General features: G+C 56.8%; 1 protein-coding gene across 8 annotated transcripts; it reads left to right on the top strand.

The window, feature by feature from the left end:
• The first annotated feature begins 137 nt into the window (after window positions 1-137).
• Window positions 138-15,796, top strand: CPT1C (carnitine palmitoyltransferase 1C). Of its 8 annotated transcripts, none has more exons than XM_036307248.1 (19): window positions 138-388; window positions 1,036-1,189; window positions 3,273-3,412; window positions 5,491-5,662; window positions 6,084-6,185; window positions 6,271-6,408; window positions 7,745-7,822; window positions 8,023-8,130; window positions 8,256-8,340; window positions 9,102-9,297; window positions 9,405-9,587; window positions 10,226-10,331; window positions 11,605-11,721; window positions 12,408-12,572; window positions 13,323-13,463; window positions 14,305-14,457; window positions 14,945-15,058; window positions 15,194-15,286; window positions 15,481-15,796. In XM_036307248.1, exons 2-19 carry the CDS (start codon window positions 1,049-1,051, stop codon window positions 15,625-15,627), a joined length of 2,379 nt encoding a protein of 792 aa, XP_036163141.1. In that variant the 5' UTR covers window positions 138-388; window positions 1,036-1,048; the 3' UTR covers window positions 15,628-15,796. The 8 variants fall into 8 exon arrangements, with proteins under 8 accessions (XP_036163141.1, XP_036163142.1, XP_036163139.1 ...); XM_036307249.1 differs by having other exon boundaries at window positions 13,323-13,457; window positions 15,481-15,627; XM_036307246.1 differs by having other exon boundaries at window positions 7,745-7,798; window positions 14,945-15,286.
• Window positions 15,797-17,073: the final 1,277 nt, after the last annotated feature.

Raw genomic sequence — 17,073 nt, 5'->3', positions numbered from 1 at the left:
AGCTAGGACTCAACGCTGGGAGGGGATTGGAAGCTGGGCCCGAGGGGGCGGGGATAGGACGCAGAGCGATTGGAAGGGGGCGGGGATAGGGCGCCGAGATTGGAAGGGGGCGGGGATAGGGCGCCGAGATTGGAAGGGGGCGGGACAGAACCAGGGACTGGAATAGCAGGGAGGCACACGCGAGACAGGAATCGGGGTTCCTGGGTGTGGGGTGATCCGGGGCGTGCAGGAACTCCGGAAGCCCATCGACCAAATCGTGGACTCTTCGCCCTGGGTTGCCTATATCTATGCAAGCGGGAGACAGGCCTGGCGCTCCAAATCGGGGGTCGGGGAGGCGTCATCCGGCTTGGTCCCCAGGATCCTATCGGCGGACCCCCGACTCAGCGTAGTGAGTACGGGACGGGAGGGGCCCGGGCTACCGCGGGGGCTGGAGGCCTGTGTCCCCGGTTGGGCAGACGAGCTTCTCCATCACTTGTCCTCGAAGCATCCCTGGCTGCGAGGCATGCGCAGTAGGGTGCGCCCTCCCCCATCCCCTCTAGCCCCTGTCGAGGGGGAGGGGACGCTGGGTGAATTTATAGACAGTTCCCCCGCCCCCACCCCACCCCACCCCCGGCCTTGGAATGGGAAACGGAAATGGGGGGACAGTGCCAGCGTCTGGCAGGTGTTTGTTTCAAATGGGTCTCGGACTGATATTTTTCTCGGAGACCCCGTAACTCTCCCTGCACGGATTTCCCCCCTCCGCCCCCGAATTTTGAAAGTCCTATATGGGGAGGCGGCACTGCCCCCGCACCAGTCTCAACAGAGCCTCCGAGAGGGAAACGCGAGGTAGCCCTCCGCCTCGGTGTGTATCCACTGAGGTCCCCAACGGAGGGTCCCCCCAACACCGAGTGTCTGGCCGGGACCCTCAAGACCCTTAGGAAGGGTGAGCTGGCGTCCTCTACGCCTGGGTCTGCGGGAGGAGGGGCTGGGGTCCTGGACTCCTGGGTCTGGGGGAGCCGCGAGCTGGGGGCTTAGGGAGTGACTGTCCTCCCCCAGGGGCCGGCGGGACATGGCTGAAGCGCACCAAGCCGTGGGCTTCCGACCCTCACTGACCTCGGACGTGGCGGAAGCGGACCTCAGTGCCTCGGCGCTGCAGGAGATCTACCTGTCCGGACTGCGCTCCTGGAAAAGGCATCTCTCCCGGTTCTGGGTGAGGAGGGCTGCGCTCGGTTTCCTTCCGGGGATCCCGTTACCGGTTTCCGGGCTGCCCGAGGCCCACCTCTGGCATCCAGGTGGCCCCCCTTCTGGGAAAGCTGTCCGCTCCCAGGACTTCTGAAAGCTCCTTCCTGGTCTGTGGCTCACTTCAGGGATCCTCAGCCTCACCCACTGGGAACCCCTATTCACCGCTTGCACCCACTTCTGGGACCCCCACGTTCCCCATGCCTCCAGACACAACTTGCACCCCAATTTCTAGAGCTCAGTGCCCTTCCCATGGTTCACTTCTCATCTTCCCTTTCATCTGCAGGTTTTCGCCCGGCAGGGGGGGCGCAGTGGTTGAGTGTAACCTGGGTTACAGTTTACTCCCCACCCCTGGTCCGGGTGCGTGCGGGAGGCAACTAGTTGATGTGTCTGTCTCACATCGATGTTTCTCTCTCTCTCTCTCTCTGAAAAGCAATGAAAAAAATACCCTCAGGTGAGGATTAACAAAAAAAACAAAAATAACCATATATGCCCGTAACGTTTCCTGCCAAGCCAAAGGAAGACAGACTGTCAAGTACATAAACCCCCCAGGAGAAGCAGAGCAGCAGCAGAAAGGCTCACTGTAGTGACATTTATTGGGCACCTGCCGAGTGCCTGGCTCTGAGCTGTGCCAGGCAGCCCCTTCCCCAGGCCCCTTCTCTGCTTTATTTTTCTCCCTAGCACCCAGCACTGTCCGACACACTGCACTGAGTCCTTCCCTTACGCAGGCATCCTCTCTGTCCCCTTGACCACAGGAATCTTGCTACCTGGTCACTGCTGTGAGGCCCCAGTTAGCATTTGTGGAATGACAGTGTCTCATCCGGCCCTTGTGACAGCTCTGTGATCGCTCCCATTCTACAGAAGGACACAGAGAGGGCACGTGCTTGCCATCACTCGGCCAGTTAGGGACAGAGCGGAGGGTGGGACTCCGGAGCCCAGGTTCTAAAGCCTGATTTCTGAGGCCTTCCTAATCGTTAAGTGTGGGAAGGAGAGAGAAAGAGGTCGCTTGAGCCGGGATGGTGATGCCCCAGCTAATGGTCGGTGGTAGCTTTAATCCTGTCTTAACTTTGCTCTCTGTGTGATCTTGAAGCCGTGTTGTTTTGTTTGCTTGTTTTGTTGTTTTTATATTTTTAAAATATATTTTATTGATTTTTTACAGAGAGGAAGGGAGAGGGATAGAGAGTTAAAAACATTGCCCCTGGCCGGGATCAAACCTGGGACCCTTCAGGCCGCAGGCCGACGCTCTATCCACTGAGCCAAACCGGTTAGGGTTGTTTTGTTGTTTTAAAGCCTCATCCAAGGATGTTTTTCCCATTGGTTTTTAGAAAGTGGAAGAGGGAAAGACAGAGAGAAATATTGATGTGCCTGAAACACATCGATTGGTTGCCTCCCTGAACAAGCCCGGACCAGGGCCCAGGCCAGGGAGGAGCCTGCACCCAAGGTACGTGCCCTTGACTGGATTCAAACCTGGGAATCTTCAGTCCACAGGCTGATGTTCTATCCACTGAGCCAAACCCACTAGGGCTTGTTTTTAATGTAAAATGAGATAATCTTAGTACCTACTTCTCAGGGTTGTGGGAGGATTTAAAGAGTTAAGCCTTGTAAAAGGCACCTGGCATGTAGTAAGCGCTCATTACATGTTAATTATCTTGTTCACCCTTCTCTAGGAATCTGATTAGTAACCCAGCACTTTCATCCATTCCTCATTCATTCCACAGCCAGGTAGCTCCAGAAGGCCTACTGAGCTCCAGATGCTCCTCTGTCTGGGGGAACATTTTGCCTTCCAGGTCCTTCCTGAGAGTAACCTCCTCCAGGAAGCCCTCCCTGACTCCCTCAGGATGAGCAACCTGCCACCACAGGGCTCCTGTGTCTTGTCTCCTGTCATTAGCACTCGCTTCATTCTTGACTGACCTCCCTGAGGATAGAATCTAGATCAGTCTGCTACCCACGGGGTCTTGAGCACCCGGCTCAGAACCCAGCACACTCTGGATGCTCAATATCTAAGGATTGTGCTTAGAGGATGCGATTGAATGGATGCTCTTTCTTCCCCACAGAATGACTTTCTCACTGGTGTGTTCCCTGCCAGCCCCCTCAGCTGGCTCTTCCTCTTCAGTGCAATCCAGCTCGCCTGGTTCCTCCAGCTGGATCCTTCCCTAGGACTGACGGAGAAGATTAAAGAGCTGCTGCCAGATTGGTGAGTTCCCACTTCAGCCCAGTAACCTCCCTAGTTCCTTTCCCTCCACCTAGGAAGTTTCTCTATCGGTGTGCTGTGCCTGCTAAAGAAAAGGGACAGATTACAAAAGGTACCACATCAATAAAAAAGGAGGTGCTTTTCTCTCTTCTTTCCATCCTGGCTGCTTCTTGTTAAGAGGGATGGGGACAAACTAGAAAATATCTCAGATATGGTGATGTTTACTGATGCAAGTGTGAACTCTGCTAGTCTCTGATTGTGCACTTTTAGGTAAGAGACTTGCCCTAACCGGTTTGGCTCAGTGGATGGAGCGTTGGCCTGGGGACTAAAGGGTCCCAGGTTTGATTCCGGTCAAGGGCATGTACCTTGGTTGCGGGCACATTCCCAGTGGGGGTTGTGCAGGAGGCAGCTGATCGATGTTTCTCTCTCATCTGATGTTTCCAACTCTCTATCCCTCTACCTTCCTCTCTGTAAAAAATCAATAAAATATATTAAAAAAAAAAGAGAGAGAGAGACTTCACCAGATTAGGTGTCAGGGTTTTCATTTATTAAATGGGGGTAATGATAATTGCTTCTTAGGGTGGTTGGAAGAATTCAAGTCACCCATGTGGAATAGTCAGTATGGTGCCAGGAGCTTGTTAAAGGGGACCGGTTGTCATATTACAGTCGTTGCTGTCGGCTTTGGGAAAGATTTGGCAACCAGATGACGGTGAAGTGGCAGGGTCTAACTCTTGCATAAGTGCCCCTAGGAAAGAAGGCAGATTTGGGGTAGACAGTCCCAAAGGCCTGCTCTTGGATTGGAGGTAGAAATTTCCAGGAAGACTGGATTTACCCTGTGCACAGCTCCTCCAGGTGGGATCTGCTCCCATGTCTGTTAGCAACGTTGCAAACTGTAGGCCAGTTTCCTAAACTTGAGTTTAATTTGGAACCACCTGGGAAGGCTTGTTCAAACACCAATTGCTGCCCAGCTGGTGTGGCTCAGTGGTTGGGCATTGACCCATGAACCAAGAGGTCCCCGGTTTGATTCCCGATCAGGGCATGTGCCTGAGTGGCGGGTTCCATCTCCAATGGGGGTGCATGCAGGAGGCAGCCAATCAATATCTCTCATCTATGTTCCTATCTCTCCCTCTTCCTTCTTCTCTCTCTAAAATCAATAAAAACATTTTAAATTGATTTTTATTGATTTCAGAGAGGAAGGGAGAGGGAGAGAAGATAGAAACATCAATGATGAGAGAGAGTCATTGATCGGCTGCCTCCTGCACATCCCCTACTGGGGATCGAGCCCACAACCCAGGCATGTGCCCTTGGTCAGAATCGAACCTGGGACCCTTCAGTCCGCAGGCCGACGCTCTATCCACAGAGCCAAACCAGCCAGGGCAATAAAACATATTTTCAAAAGACAGCACTGATTGCTGCCCTGGCCTGTGTGGCTCAATTGGTTGGGTGTTGTCCCATGCACTGAATGGTTGGTTGCTGGTTTGATTCCTGGTCAGGGCACATGCCCGAGTTGCAGGTTCCATCCCTAGTTGAGGGCATTCAGGAGGCAACCAATCGATGTTTCTCTCTCACATTGATGTTTCTCTCTCTCTCTTCTCCCTCTCTGTAGACTGAATAAAAACATTTTTAAAAACCCCAACACTGATTGTTGGACCCCATCCCAACAGATTCTGTCTTACTAGGTCTGGGCAGGGCCCAGGAATCTGCATTCCCAGCAAGCTCCCAGGTGCAGGCCACACTTTGAGAACCTCGCTGAGAGTATAATTGATATCTGGGAGGGAAAAGTGTCCTTTTAGTAGAAATAACACTTATTAAGCACCTACCAGTTTCCATGAGACGGTGAGACATGATTTTAGAAGCTTGGGGTCCCCACAGTCCTGGGAAGAGGAGGGTGCTGAGAGAGGATCCTGCCTCCTTCACAAATGAGGAAACCGGACCCTCTAACTGACTCTAGTTCCACAAGATAAGCCTCCAGCAGCCGGAAGACCAGTGAGAGAATATTAGGGAGTGCAGGGGCCGAGTGAGGCTGGAGGGGAGGGGGTTCTGAGGCCAGGAGGCCCAGCCCTTCCTCTCTCTCCGCCCAGGGGTGGACAGCACCACAGGCTTCGCGGGGTCCTGGCGGCCGCACTGTTTGCTTCGTGCCTCTGGGGAGCCCTGATCTTCACACTTCACGTGGCTCTCAGGCTGCTGTTGTCCTACCACGGCTGGCTCCTCGAACCCCACGGAGCCATGTCCTCACCCACCAAGACTTGGCTGGTATGTGAGGGGCAGAGCCCTGCTCGGGCCCTGTGGGGGCCTATTTCTCTGTGCCCCTCCCTCTGGGTCTCTGTCCCCCTCCCTCTGGGTCTCTATCCCCCTCTCTCTGGGTCTGTCCCCCTCCCTCTGGGTCTCTGTCCCCCTCCCTCTGGGTCTCTGTCCCCCTCTCTCTGGGTCTCTGTCCCCCTCTCTCTGGGTCTGTCCCCCTCCCTCTGGGTCTCTGTCCCCCTCCCTCTGGGTCTCTGTCCCCCTCTCTCTGGGTCTCTGTGCCCCTCTCTCTGGGTCTGTCCCCCTCCCTCTGGGTCTCTATCCCCCTTTGGGCGGGTATCTGTCCCATCTGCTCTGTGGGTTGCCACACACACCTCACCCAGGTCCCCAGCCCCAGTGAGGGGTTTGATGACCCACAATCCCCACTTCCCAGGCCCTGGTCCGCATCTTCTCCGGCCGCCACCCAATGCTCTTCAGTTACCAGCGCTCCCTGCCGCGCCAGCCGGTGCCCTCCGTGCAGGACACCGTGCGCAAGGTGGGCCGGTCCCTGGGGATGGGAGAGAGGCGGGCGGGGCGGGCTTGGGGGCGTGACCTGCCTACCTCTCCGCCTCTTCCCTCAGTACCTGGAGTCCGTCCGGCCTGTCCTTTCGGACGAGGATTTCGACTGGACGGCGGGCCTGGCTCAGGAATTCCTGAGGCTGCAGGCGTCGCTGCTGCAGTGGTACCTGCAGCTCAAGTCCTGGTGGGCGTCCAATTACGTGAGTCCCTTGTGGGGAAGGCAGAGGTCCGAGCGCATCCCCGTGACCCGGCAGGGTTACGCCCCGCCCCACGCCCCGCCCACAACCCCTCGGCCTGCGGCGATTGGAGGCCCCAGACACCGGGCATCCTGAGCCCCGCCCCTCACTCAATCTCAGCCCCGCCCCCACGCTCCAATGATGTAAACCCGCCCCAGATGCTCCAATATTCCGGCTCCTCTGCACTCTCCAGTACTCTGAACTCTGTCGTCTGCCAGCAGTGTGAGCCCCTCTCTCCACGCTCTGATGTTCTTTTTAAATATACATATTTTTTTACTGATTTCAGAGAGGAAGGGAGAGGGAGAGAGAGATAGAAACATCAATGATGAGGGAGAACCATTGATCAGCTGAGTCCTGCACGCCCCCCCACTGGGGATCAAGGCTGCAACCCGGGCACGTGCCCTTGACCGGAATCGAACCTGAGACCCTTCAGTCTGCAGACTGATGCTCTATCTACTGAGCCAAACTGGTTAGGGCCTGGTTGTTGATTTTTTAATCTCAGATGGGATCGATAAACATATCTTGTGTACCCAGCCTTCGCCATCGGCAGCACCGTGAGGCTCACTCCGTGTCACTAATACAGATATAGCTTGTTCTTTTTTTTTTTTAAGGGGAGAATGATGGTTTTTATTTTTTTAATATATTTTATTGATTTTTTACAGAGAGAAAGAGAGAGGGATAGAGAGTTAGAAACACTGATGAGCCGAAACCGGTTTGGCTCAGTGGATAGAGCGTCGGCCTGCGGACTGAAGGGTCCCGGGTTCGATTCCGGTCAAGGGCATGTACCTGGGTTGCGGGCACATCCCCGGTGGGGGATGTGCAGGAGGTGGCTGATCGATGTTTCTCTCTCATCGATGTTTCTAGCTCTCTATCTCTCTCCCTTCCTCTCTGTAAAAAATCAATAAAATATATTAAAAAAAAAAAAAAAAAAAAAGAAACACTGATGAGAGAGAAACATCCATCAGCTGCCTCTTGCACACCCCCTACTGGGGATGTGCTCGCAACCAAGGTACATGCCCTTGACTGGAATCGAACCTGGGACCCTTCAGTCTGCAGGCCGACACTCTATCCACTGAGCCAAACCGGTCAGGGCACCTTGTTCTTTTTAACAGCTGTGTAATATTCCACAGCATGAGCGGAGCTTCTAGGTTATTGCTAGCGACTGCTCAGGCTGGCCGCCTGCACTGGGCTCCGCCCTCCCTGTCAGACACAGTCAAGTCTGGGGTGGCTCGGCCCTGCCACTGCCCCCCCTGCACTGGCCCGGCCACCCCAGCTCTGCGTCTCTGTGACCCGTCCCCAGGTCAGTGACTGGTGGGAAGAGTTTGTGTACCTTCGCTCCCGCAACTCGCTGATGGTGAATAGCAACTATTATATGATGGTGAGAGGGGAGAAGGGGGCTAGGAGCTGAGGAGGGAGTGGGGCTCATACAATGATAAAAGGTGGGGTTTAGGGTCAGTGACCCAAATCACTGTCTTGAATTCACCATTCGCCCTCTGTTGGGGGCAGGACCCGTCTGTGTTTGGGGATCAGGGGCAAACCTGACCCCAGGCGTTTTGCTGCCCCCTCCTCGGCCCCCAGGACTTCCTGTATGTCACGCCCACACCCGTGCAGGCTGCTCGCGCTGGGAATGCTGTGCACGCCCTGCTGCTCTACCGCCACCGCCTGAACCGCCAGGAGATCCTGCCGGTAAGAGGGCGGCCCCGGGGGACAGAGGCCGTGATCCTGTGGCCGTGGGGCTGCGTGGGCCCCGGCGGGGAGTGGGGTGGGGGTGGGGGCGGGGAGGCAGCTCCCGAGCCTGAGGTCTTCTGCAGACGTTGCTGATGGGAATGCGGCCCCTGTGCTCCGCCCAGTATGAGAAGATATTCAACACCACGCGGGTGCCTGGGGCCCAGAAAGGTGAGACCCTCTCCGCTCCTGGCTCTGGGAGACGGGACAGTGTAGCAGCCAAGAGCGTGTGTGCTGGAGCCCGAGGCCGGGTTGCATCCCAGCTCCGTCTTCCCAGCCGTGTGGCCTTGAGCAAGTCGCCCTCTCTGGGCCTCAACCTCCCATCTCTCAGGTGGGATAAGGACACAGAGGGTGGTGAGGGGTAGATAGGTGCCCAGAACAGTGCAAGCCGCTTAGGAAGTAGGTAGTTGCTATTATTTTCTTTTAATATATATTTTTATTGATTTCAGGGAGGAAGGGAGAGGGAGAGAGAGATAGAAACATCAATGATGAGACAGAATCATGGAGGGGCTGCCTCCTGCACGCCCCCTACTGGGAATCGAGCCTGCAACCCGGGCATGTGCCCTTGACCGGAATCCAATCAGAGACCTTTCAGTCTGCAGGCCATGGCTTTAGCCACTGAACCACACCAGCCAGGGAGTAGTTGCTATTCTTTTTTTTTTTTTTTTAGTATATTTTATTGATTTTTTACAGAGAGTTAGGGAGAGGGAGAGGGAGTTAGAAACATCGATGAGAGAGAAACATCGATTAGCTGCCTATTGGGTACGTGCCTGCAACCAAGGTACATGCCCTTGGCCGGAATCGAACCTGGGACCCTTGAGTCCGCAGGCGGACGCTCTATCCACTGAGCCAAACCGGTTAGGGCCATAGTTGCTATTCTTATTCTTAATGTTTCCAACCCTCCTGCCCGCACACTCTGCCCGCCCACCCAGACCACCTGCGCCACCTCCGGGACAGCCGGCACGTGGCCGTGTTCCACCGGGGCCGGTTCTTCCGCGTGGGCACCCACTCCCCGAGCGGCCTGCTGTCCCCTCGCGCCCTGGAGCAGCAGTTTCAGCGAATCCTGGACGACCCCTCGCCCGCCTGCCCCCACGAGGAGCACCTGGCGGCCCTGACCGCGGCGCCCAGGTGAGGGGGGAGGGCAGGGGCGCATGGGCCCCGCCGCCACCCCGGGGTTGGGGGCCGGTGGGGGCCGGGCAGGCTCCGGGGCTCAGGCACGCCCCCCCCCCCAACAGGGACCTGTGGGCGCAGGCGCGGAGGTCCCTGAAGAGCCGCGCGGGGGAGGCCCTGGAGGCGGTGGAAGGGGCCGCTTTCTTTGTCTCGCTGGACTCGGAGCCCGCGGGGCTCACCAGGGAGGACCCCGCGGCCTCCTTGGACGCCTACGCCCACGCCCTGCTGGCTGGCCGGGGCCACGACCGGTGAGTCTGCCCCGGGCCTGGACCGCCCCCCCCCCCCCACCTGCGACCGGAACCCTGGACCTAATACTCTGGGCCGTGGACACACAGACCCTGACCCCCAGTTCTGGGGCACCTCCAGACCCAATGGCCCCCTGGACCTGAGGACCCCAGACTCAAGGCCTTGCGACCTGGGGACCTCCGACCCAGAGAAGCCTAGACCCAGACCCTGGAACCCCAGATCCCAGACCTGGACCCTCAGACCCAGAGATCCCCAGAGCCCGGACCCCAAGCCTGGGATCTCAGACTCAGAGGCCCGAGACCCCCAGACCTGAATGCTGGCGTCCTAAACCCAAGACCTAGAGACGCTCAGACACTTCCTAGATGCCCACCAGTCACCCTGGTCTCTGAGGCCCCTGCGCCCCCTGAACCTCGCACCTTACCTGGTACCTTCTCTCAAAATCCCCAGCTCTTCACACCTGGGACCCGGCCCAGAGCCCATCCAGAGCCACCAGCTGGAGGCCCCGCCCTCTTGGAGGTCCCACACCAGCCCTGATTCCAGAAAAGTCTCCCCACCCAGAAATCCCCACACGGCCCTCAGGGCACCCCGACTTCCCTCCTGGCCCCGCTCCTTGGTGACCTCTCCGACCTCTCTCCCGCAGCTGGTATGACAAGTCCTTCACCCTCATCGTCTTCTCCAACGGCAAGCTGGGCCTCAGCGTGGAGCACTCGTGGGCGGACTGCCCCGTCTCAGGGCACATGTGGGAGGTAGGGCAGTCCCCCCGCACCCCCTGGGGACCACCACCCCCATTTCCAGAGACCTTCCTCCCCCGGGACTGAGGGTCAGAGGAGAAGTGGAGGCTCGGAGAGAGAAAGGAGAGACCGGAGAGGGCCACCCAGCAAGGCAGGGGGCCTGGGTGGGCAGTTGGGACTCAGAGAAGGGAGCTGATTTGCCCAGTCACAGAGCCAGGAGCTGCAGAGCAGGACTGTGAATCCGGAATGTTCTGAGGCCAGAATGAGGGGGCCTTTGAGTCACATCATCATCGCTGAGTTGGAACCGCCTCTCAGCTTGGCTGAGTGACCCTGGGCAAGTTACTCCCCTCCATCCTTTTATCTTTAAGTCCCATCCAGTCATGAGAACCTCAAGTCTCCATTTTATTTCATTTTAAATCAGAGGGGGGTGCCTGCCGCCCATCGGCCCCATCTCCGGTGCTGCATGAGGGCTGGATGGGGCCCAGGGTGGGGAGCAGGGTGTGAGCGGGGGAGGGAGGCCCCTCCAGACCTCAGGAGCAGCCCAGATCAGCGCAGACTCTCCTGGGCCCGTTTCTCGTTTGTAAAATGGGAATATTTTGGCAAATGAGACACAGTTCAGTTCCACGTCAGACCCTCAGGCTGTTCACGTCCACATATCACCTCCGTATGTCCACGTTGAACGAGGAGATGGCACATAGAGTAAGATAGAGAGAAGTGCCACGCTGAGGGTAGCAGGTACTCGGTCAGGGTTGATTTAAAATATTTAGCAGGCCCAGCCGGCGTGGCTAGTGGTTGAGCGTCAACCTATGAACCAGGAGGTCACGGTTCGATTCCGGTCAGGGCACATGCCTGGGTTGGGGGCTCCATCCCCAGTGGGGGGCGTACAGGAGGCAGCCGATCAATGATTCTTTCTCATCATTGATATTTCTGTCTCCCTTTCCCTTCCTCACTGAAATTAATAAAAAAATATTTTTAAAAAATAAAATATTTAACAATATTTAACAATAATAAAAGCAGGGTGGATGCTGAGGGTGGTCCTCAGGAGGGCTGGGCAGCCATTGGTGCTCTAAGAACCTGTCAGAAGGTCAGGGATAGGAAGCGCCGTTGGGTATTAGCATCGCTCCCACTCTCGATGGACTTGAACCTGAGACCCCGCTTGTGAACATGAGGGTTTCTCCTTCTCAGGGACTGACCCCAGGCCCAGAAGGGCCTGGTCCAAGAGGTCCCCGGTTAGATGGCTGCGGGCCAGAGGGAGGCAGGGACCCTGACCACCTGCATTTGTACACAGTTCACTCTGGCCACCGAATGCTTCCAGCTGGGCTACTCGGTGGACGGCCACTGCAAGGGCCACCCTGAGCCCTCCCTGCCCCGGCCCCAGCGGCTACACTGGGACCTTCCAGACAAGGTGAGTCTGGGCTGCCGGGCCTCTCCTCCGAGTCCCCAAATTCCTGGATTTGACTCTAAACTCACTCTCATCCCCAAACTCAACCTCGAGACCAACCTCATCCCCTACTCCATCCCCAACCCAAACTCATCTCCACCCAACACCATCTCCATCCTAAATTCAATCCTGTTTCCAACACCAAACCCATCTGAAACCCCAACCCTAACTCCAGCCCAGCTCCAGCCCCAACCCTGACTTCGGCCCATCCACAGCCCCATTCCTGCCTGCAGTGGCCTCCCTGTCTCCACCTATAACCTAGCCCAGTGATGGCGAACCTATGACACGTGTGTCAGAGGTGACACGCGAACTCATTTTTTTAGTTGATTTTTCTTGGTTAAATGGCATCTAAATATATAAAATAAATATCAAAAATATAAGTCTTTGTTTTACTATGGTTGCAAATATCAAAAAATGTCTATATGTGACACGGCACCAGAGTTAAGTTAGGGTTTTTCAAAATGCGGCCATGCCGAGCTCAAAAGGTTCGCCATCACTGCCCTAGCCCTTCAACTCCATTCATTTCTTCGTCCCAACTTCCATGATCCCCCCAACCCTAACTCCATCCCCATCACCACTTCCGGCCTCATTCCCCACCTTCGTCTTCCCTCCATCTCTCACCCGGCCTCCCCTCCCCCCGCCTCTGGCAGGTCCACCTGTCCATCGCGCTCGCCCTGAGGGCAGCCAAGACCTTGTCCGGAGACACGGACTGCCACGTCTTCCCCTTCTCCCACTTCGGCAAGAGCTTCATCAGACGCTGCCACCTGTCCTCAGACAGCTTCATCCAGACGGCCTTGCAGCTGGCCCACTTCCGGGTCCGTGAGGTTCCCTGACCCCACCCCCTCTCAGGAACTCGGTTCCCTGGTCCCCCGAGGCCTGCCACGGCAGCCCCTTTCATGAGTCTTCTCAGCCATTTGGGTCTACTATCTTTTCCCCCCAGAGGTAGTTTTTTTTCTTCAATATTTTTAGAGAGAGAAGAATGGAGAGGGAGAGAGAGAGAGAAACATTGATGTGACAGTGAAACCTTGATCAGCAGCCTCCTGCATGCCCCTTACTGGGGATGGAGCCTGCAACCCCTGCAGGTGCCCTGACTGGGGATTGAGCCAGCAACCTTTTTGTTGTTGTTGTTGTTAATCCTTACCCGAGGATATTTTTCCATTGATTTTTTAGAGAGAGTGGAAGGGACAGGGAGAGACAGAGAGAAACATTGATGTTTAGAGAGAGACACATGGATTGGTTGCCTCCCGCACGCACCCTGACCAGGGCTAGGATGGAGCCTGGAACTGAGGTACATGCCCTTGACCAGAATCTAACCCTAGACCCTTCAGTCCGAGGGCCGGCGCTCTATCCACTGAGCCACACCGGCCAGGGCGAGCCAGCAGCCTTTTGGTGCACAGGGCAATGCCCAGCCAACGGAGCCGCGCCGGAGGGCGGGTCTGCCATCTGGATTCCTCTCCCCCAACCACACCTTGCTGGGTGGGAGGAGGCTGCGGGCCCAGAGGTGGGCCACGTCTGGAAAGACTTCCTGAACCCAGGTGACAGCTCCTCTTCTCCTTGTCCCCCAGGACAGGGGTCGCTTCTGCCTGACTTATGAGTCGGCCATGACGCGCCTGTTCCTGGAAGGCCGGACGGAGACAGTGCGGTCTTGCACGCGGGAAGCCTGCAACTTCGTGCGAGCCATGGAGGACAGAGAGAAGACAGTGGGTGTGAGCCTCAGCTGAGGCTTCGGTCACCTCCACATCCCCACTCGTGACCTTGCAGATGTTTATGGAGCAGCTGCTGGGGGCGCACGGGGCAGGGAGGACAGGCCTGGACTCGGACCTCGAGGAGCTCACTGATGGGGGAAACGGAGATAGTTCAGCATAGTGTGATACAGGCATATATATACACACACACATACACGCATATATATATGTATGTATATATGAGAGAGAGATAACCATCAATGATGAGAGCGGCCATTGATCAGCTGCCTCCCGCACTCCCCCTACTGGGGATTGAGCCCGCAACCTGGGCATGTGCCCTGACCGGGAATCTAACTGTGACCTCCTGGTTCATAGATTGACACGCAACCACTGAGCCACACCGGCTGGACTGATATAGACTTTAATGGGGGTCTCACAGGACAGGGCGGGAGCACCCAAGAGGGAGCCCTTTTGCCACAGTGCAGCCCTTTGATGATTTAACCTTTGATTTTTAACCTTGTGACTTCCATTGGCACCATTGCTCCTGTTCCCTCTATAACCTCTCTGCTCAGACACCCGCCCCCGCCCTCTGCCGCAGGCACCTCTGCCCCCTCTCCCCCTGCCTATGTGGCTCAGTGGGAGGAGTGTCAGGAAGCCTGGGAACCCCTCTGCTTCTGCTTTGCTCCGTGCCCCTGGGCAGGTGACTTTCCCCCATTGAGCCCGTTTCCATCTGTAAAACAGGGCTGCTGTCTCTGCCTTGCAGGGGTGTTGCAAGCTGGGGTGAGGCCCGGGGTGTGACAGACCCCCCGCAGTAAGCCCACTTCCTGTTTTTCCATGACCTGCGACCTCCCCGGGACCCCAGGACTCCCAGTGCCTCTCCCTGTTCCGCCTGGCGGTGGACAAGCACCAGGCTCTGCTGAAGGCGGCCATGAGCGGGCAGGGCGTGGACCGCCACCTGTTCGCACTCCACATCGTGTCCCAGCTCCTCCACCTGCAGGCGCCCTTCCTGGACCAGGTTGGGGTGCAGGGAAAGGGCTAGAGACGAGGGAGGCACTTGGGGGCAGGGAGGGGGATGCTGGGAAAAGGAGGTAACCGCAGAGGAGAGAGCTGGGGAGCCCAGGCTAGAGGGAAGGGAAAGGGGGCGGGGCAAAGGGGAGAGGGGCGTGGTCTCAGACAGAAATGGGAGGGGCTGGTCCCAGGGAGAGGGATGCCCGGGCACCTGGAAGAAGGGGGCGTGGCCTTGGAGAAGGGGGCGTGTCAGGAGGGGTGAGACGAGCAGGGCGGGTTCCAGGAGGAGAGCGGAGAGGTGGTCGGGAAGGAGAAGGGCAGGGTGCAGGTGGGAGCAGATTTAGGGAAACCCGGAAGCCAGGGGGGCAGGTCAGAGAGGGCGAGGGCTGTGTGGCGTGGAGCGGAGCCGAGGGGGCGCGGACCTGCGAGTCTATGTTTTTCTCTCTTTTTTTTTTGGGGGGGGGGCGTGTCTGTGACCGTCCTCCTCCCCTCAGGTTCACTCGGAGCAGTGGCAGCTGGCCACCAGCCAGATCCCCGTGCAGCAAACCCACCTGTTTGACGTCCACAACTACCCCGACTACGTGTCCTCCGGTGGAGGGTTTGGGCCTGTGAGTGGGACGGGCGGACCCGGCGCCCTGAACCCCGACGGGGGCGCTGGCAGCCTGCACACCTGCCTCCTGCCTCCTGCCTCCTGGTGGGGAGGCACCTGGGCCTTCTGTTCCCCTCGCCCTGTCCCTTTCCAGGTGGATGACCACGGCTACGGTGTTTCTTACATCTTCATGGGGGATGACACGGTCACCTTCCACATTTCCAGCAAAAAATCAAGCACAAAAACGGTGAGACCCACCGAACCACCCCCACCTCCTTCCTCAGGACCCAGGAGTCTGGACCCCTAGCTCCCTCCTCTCCAGAACCGAGTCCAGACCCCCAGCCCCGACCTGCCCCCCAGCCCTCTCTCCCGCAGCCCCCAGCCCCCATGCAGGGGCCCCTCCCCCAGCTCCCCTTGGACGGGACCCATTCCTCGTTCCAGGACTCGCACCGGCTCGGGCAGCACATTGAGGACGCGCTGCTGGACGTGGCCTCCCTGTTCCAGGAGGGGCAGCGTCTGAAGCGAGGGTGCCGGGGGCGGGGGGAGGAGGACGCGGGGAACCGGCGTGGGTCTCTCCCCGGCCACTAGGGGCTCCGGGGCACCCCTGCCGCCCACCAACCTGTGATCTCTTCCGGCCGGAACCTGGTCTCCCCGGGAAGTCGTGGGCGGGGCTCTGTGGCTGGGCTGGTGCCGGACGGAGGCACCCTGTGTGGGTTTGGAACCCCACATCTGGTCCAATAAAGATGTGTGAGCTGGGTGTGTGGTCTCGCTCTACTCTTGGCCGGGGCAGGGGTCAGGGAGGGAGGAGACGGCCCCCCCAGCCCCAGGCCCAGCCGTGAATTCCCAGTTACAAGCACCACCTCAGTGACAGCCCCTAGCACAGCGGTTCTCAACCTTCCTCATGCCGCGACCCTTTCATGCAGTTCCTCATGTGGTGGTGACCCCCAACCGTAACATGATTTTCGTTGCTACTTCATAACTGTAATTTTGCTACTGTTATGAATCGTAATGCAGGATGTATTTTCATTGTTACAAATTGAACATATTGAAAGCATAGTGATTCATCACAAAAACAATATGTAATGATATATGTGTTTTCCGATGGTCTTAGGCGACCCCTGCGAAAGGGTCGTTCGACCCCCAGGTTGAGAACCGCTGCCCTAGCACCAGCCCAGTTTACTGCATTCCCACCTCCAGTCACACTAACCCCAACACCCAAGGCCAATCCCAGGCAAACAGCCCACAAGCTCTCAGCCCAGTTCCTGCTGCCCCAAGGCTAATTGTCCACAGTTGGGGGGTGGGGGGGGGACACTTGCCAACTCTCATCCAGTCTAATTAACGTGATATTATTGACACAGCTAACGTGGTGTTTGGAGGAATATTTAAGCCAGTCGTGTGAGCCACTTATGTGATTAAAAATTGTTAATATCCCGTGAACCTGGGTTGGAAAACGTAAAATTGCTAGTGTGTCAGTGCCATCCTAAGCGTTCTACAGATCCAACACAATCCCCATCAGAATCCCAACGGCGCCGTAACCGGTTTGGCTCAGTGGATAGAGCGTCGTCCTGTGGACTGAAGGGTCCTGGGTTCGATCCCGGTCAAGGGCATGTACCTTGGTTGTGGGCACATCCCCAGTGGGAGGTGTGCGGGAGGCAGCTGATCGGTGTTTCTCTCTCATCGATGTTTCTAACTCTCTCTCTCCCTTCCTCTCTGTAAAAAATCAATAATTCAAAAAAAAAAAAAAAAGAATCGCAACGGCATTTTTTGCAAAAATAGAAAAATCCACTCTACATTGAAGAGCCAAAACCATCTTGGATAGGAAGCACAAAGTTGGAGGGCTCACACTTCACAATTTCAAGGCTTATGATAAAGTTACTGTCAGCACAATAGTGTGGTACTGGCCTAAGGACAAGCGTAGGGACCCGTGGAATAGAATAGAGAGCTCGGAAACAAACCCTCATGTATGTGGTCAGATGAACTCTGACAAAGGGACTCAAGGTCACTCAATGGGGAAAGGGCAGTCTTTTCAATAAA

The sequence above is a fragment of the Myotis myotis genome, unplaced genomic scaffold (assembly GCF_014108235.1).
Source record: "Myotis myotis isolate mMyoMyo1 unplaced genomic scaffold, mMyoMyo1.p scaffold_m19_p_45, whole genome shotgun sequence".
Lineage (NCBI taxonomy): Eukaryota > Metazoa > Chordata > Mammalia > Chiroptera > Vespertilionidae > Myotis > Myotis myotis.
Note: the sequence above shows the minus strand (reverse complement) of the source record. Positions and strands in the feature narration are given on the sequence as shown.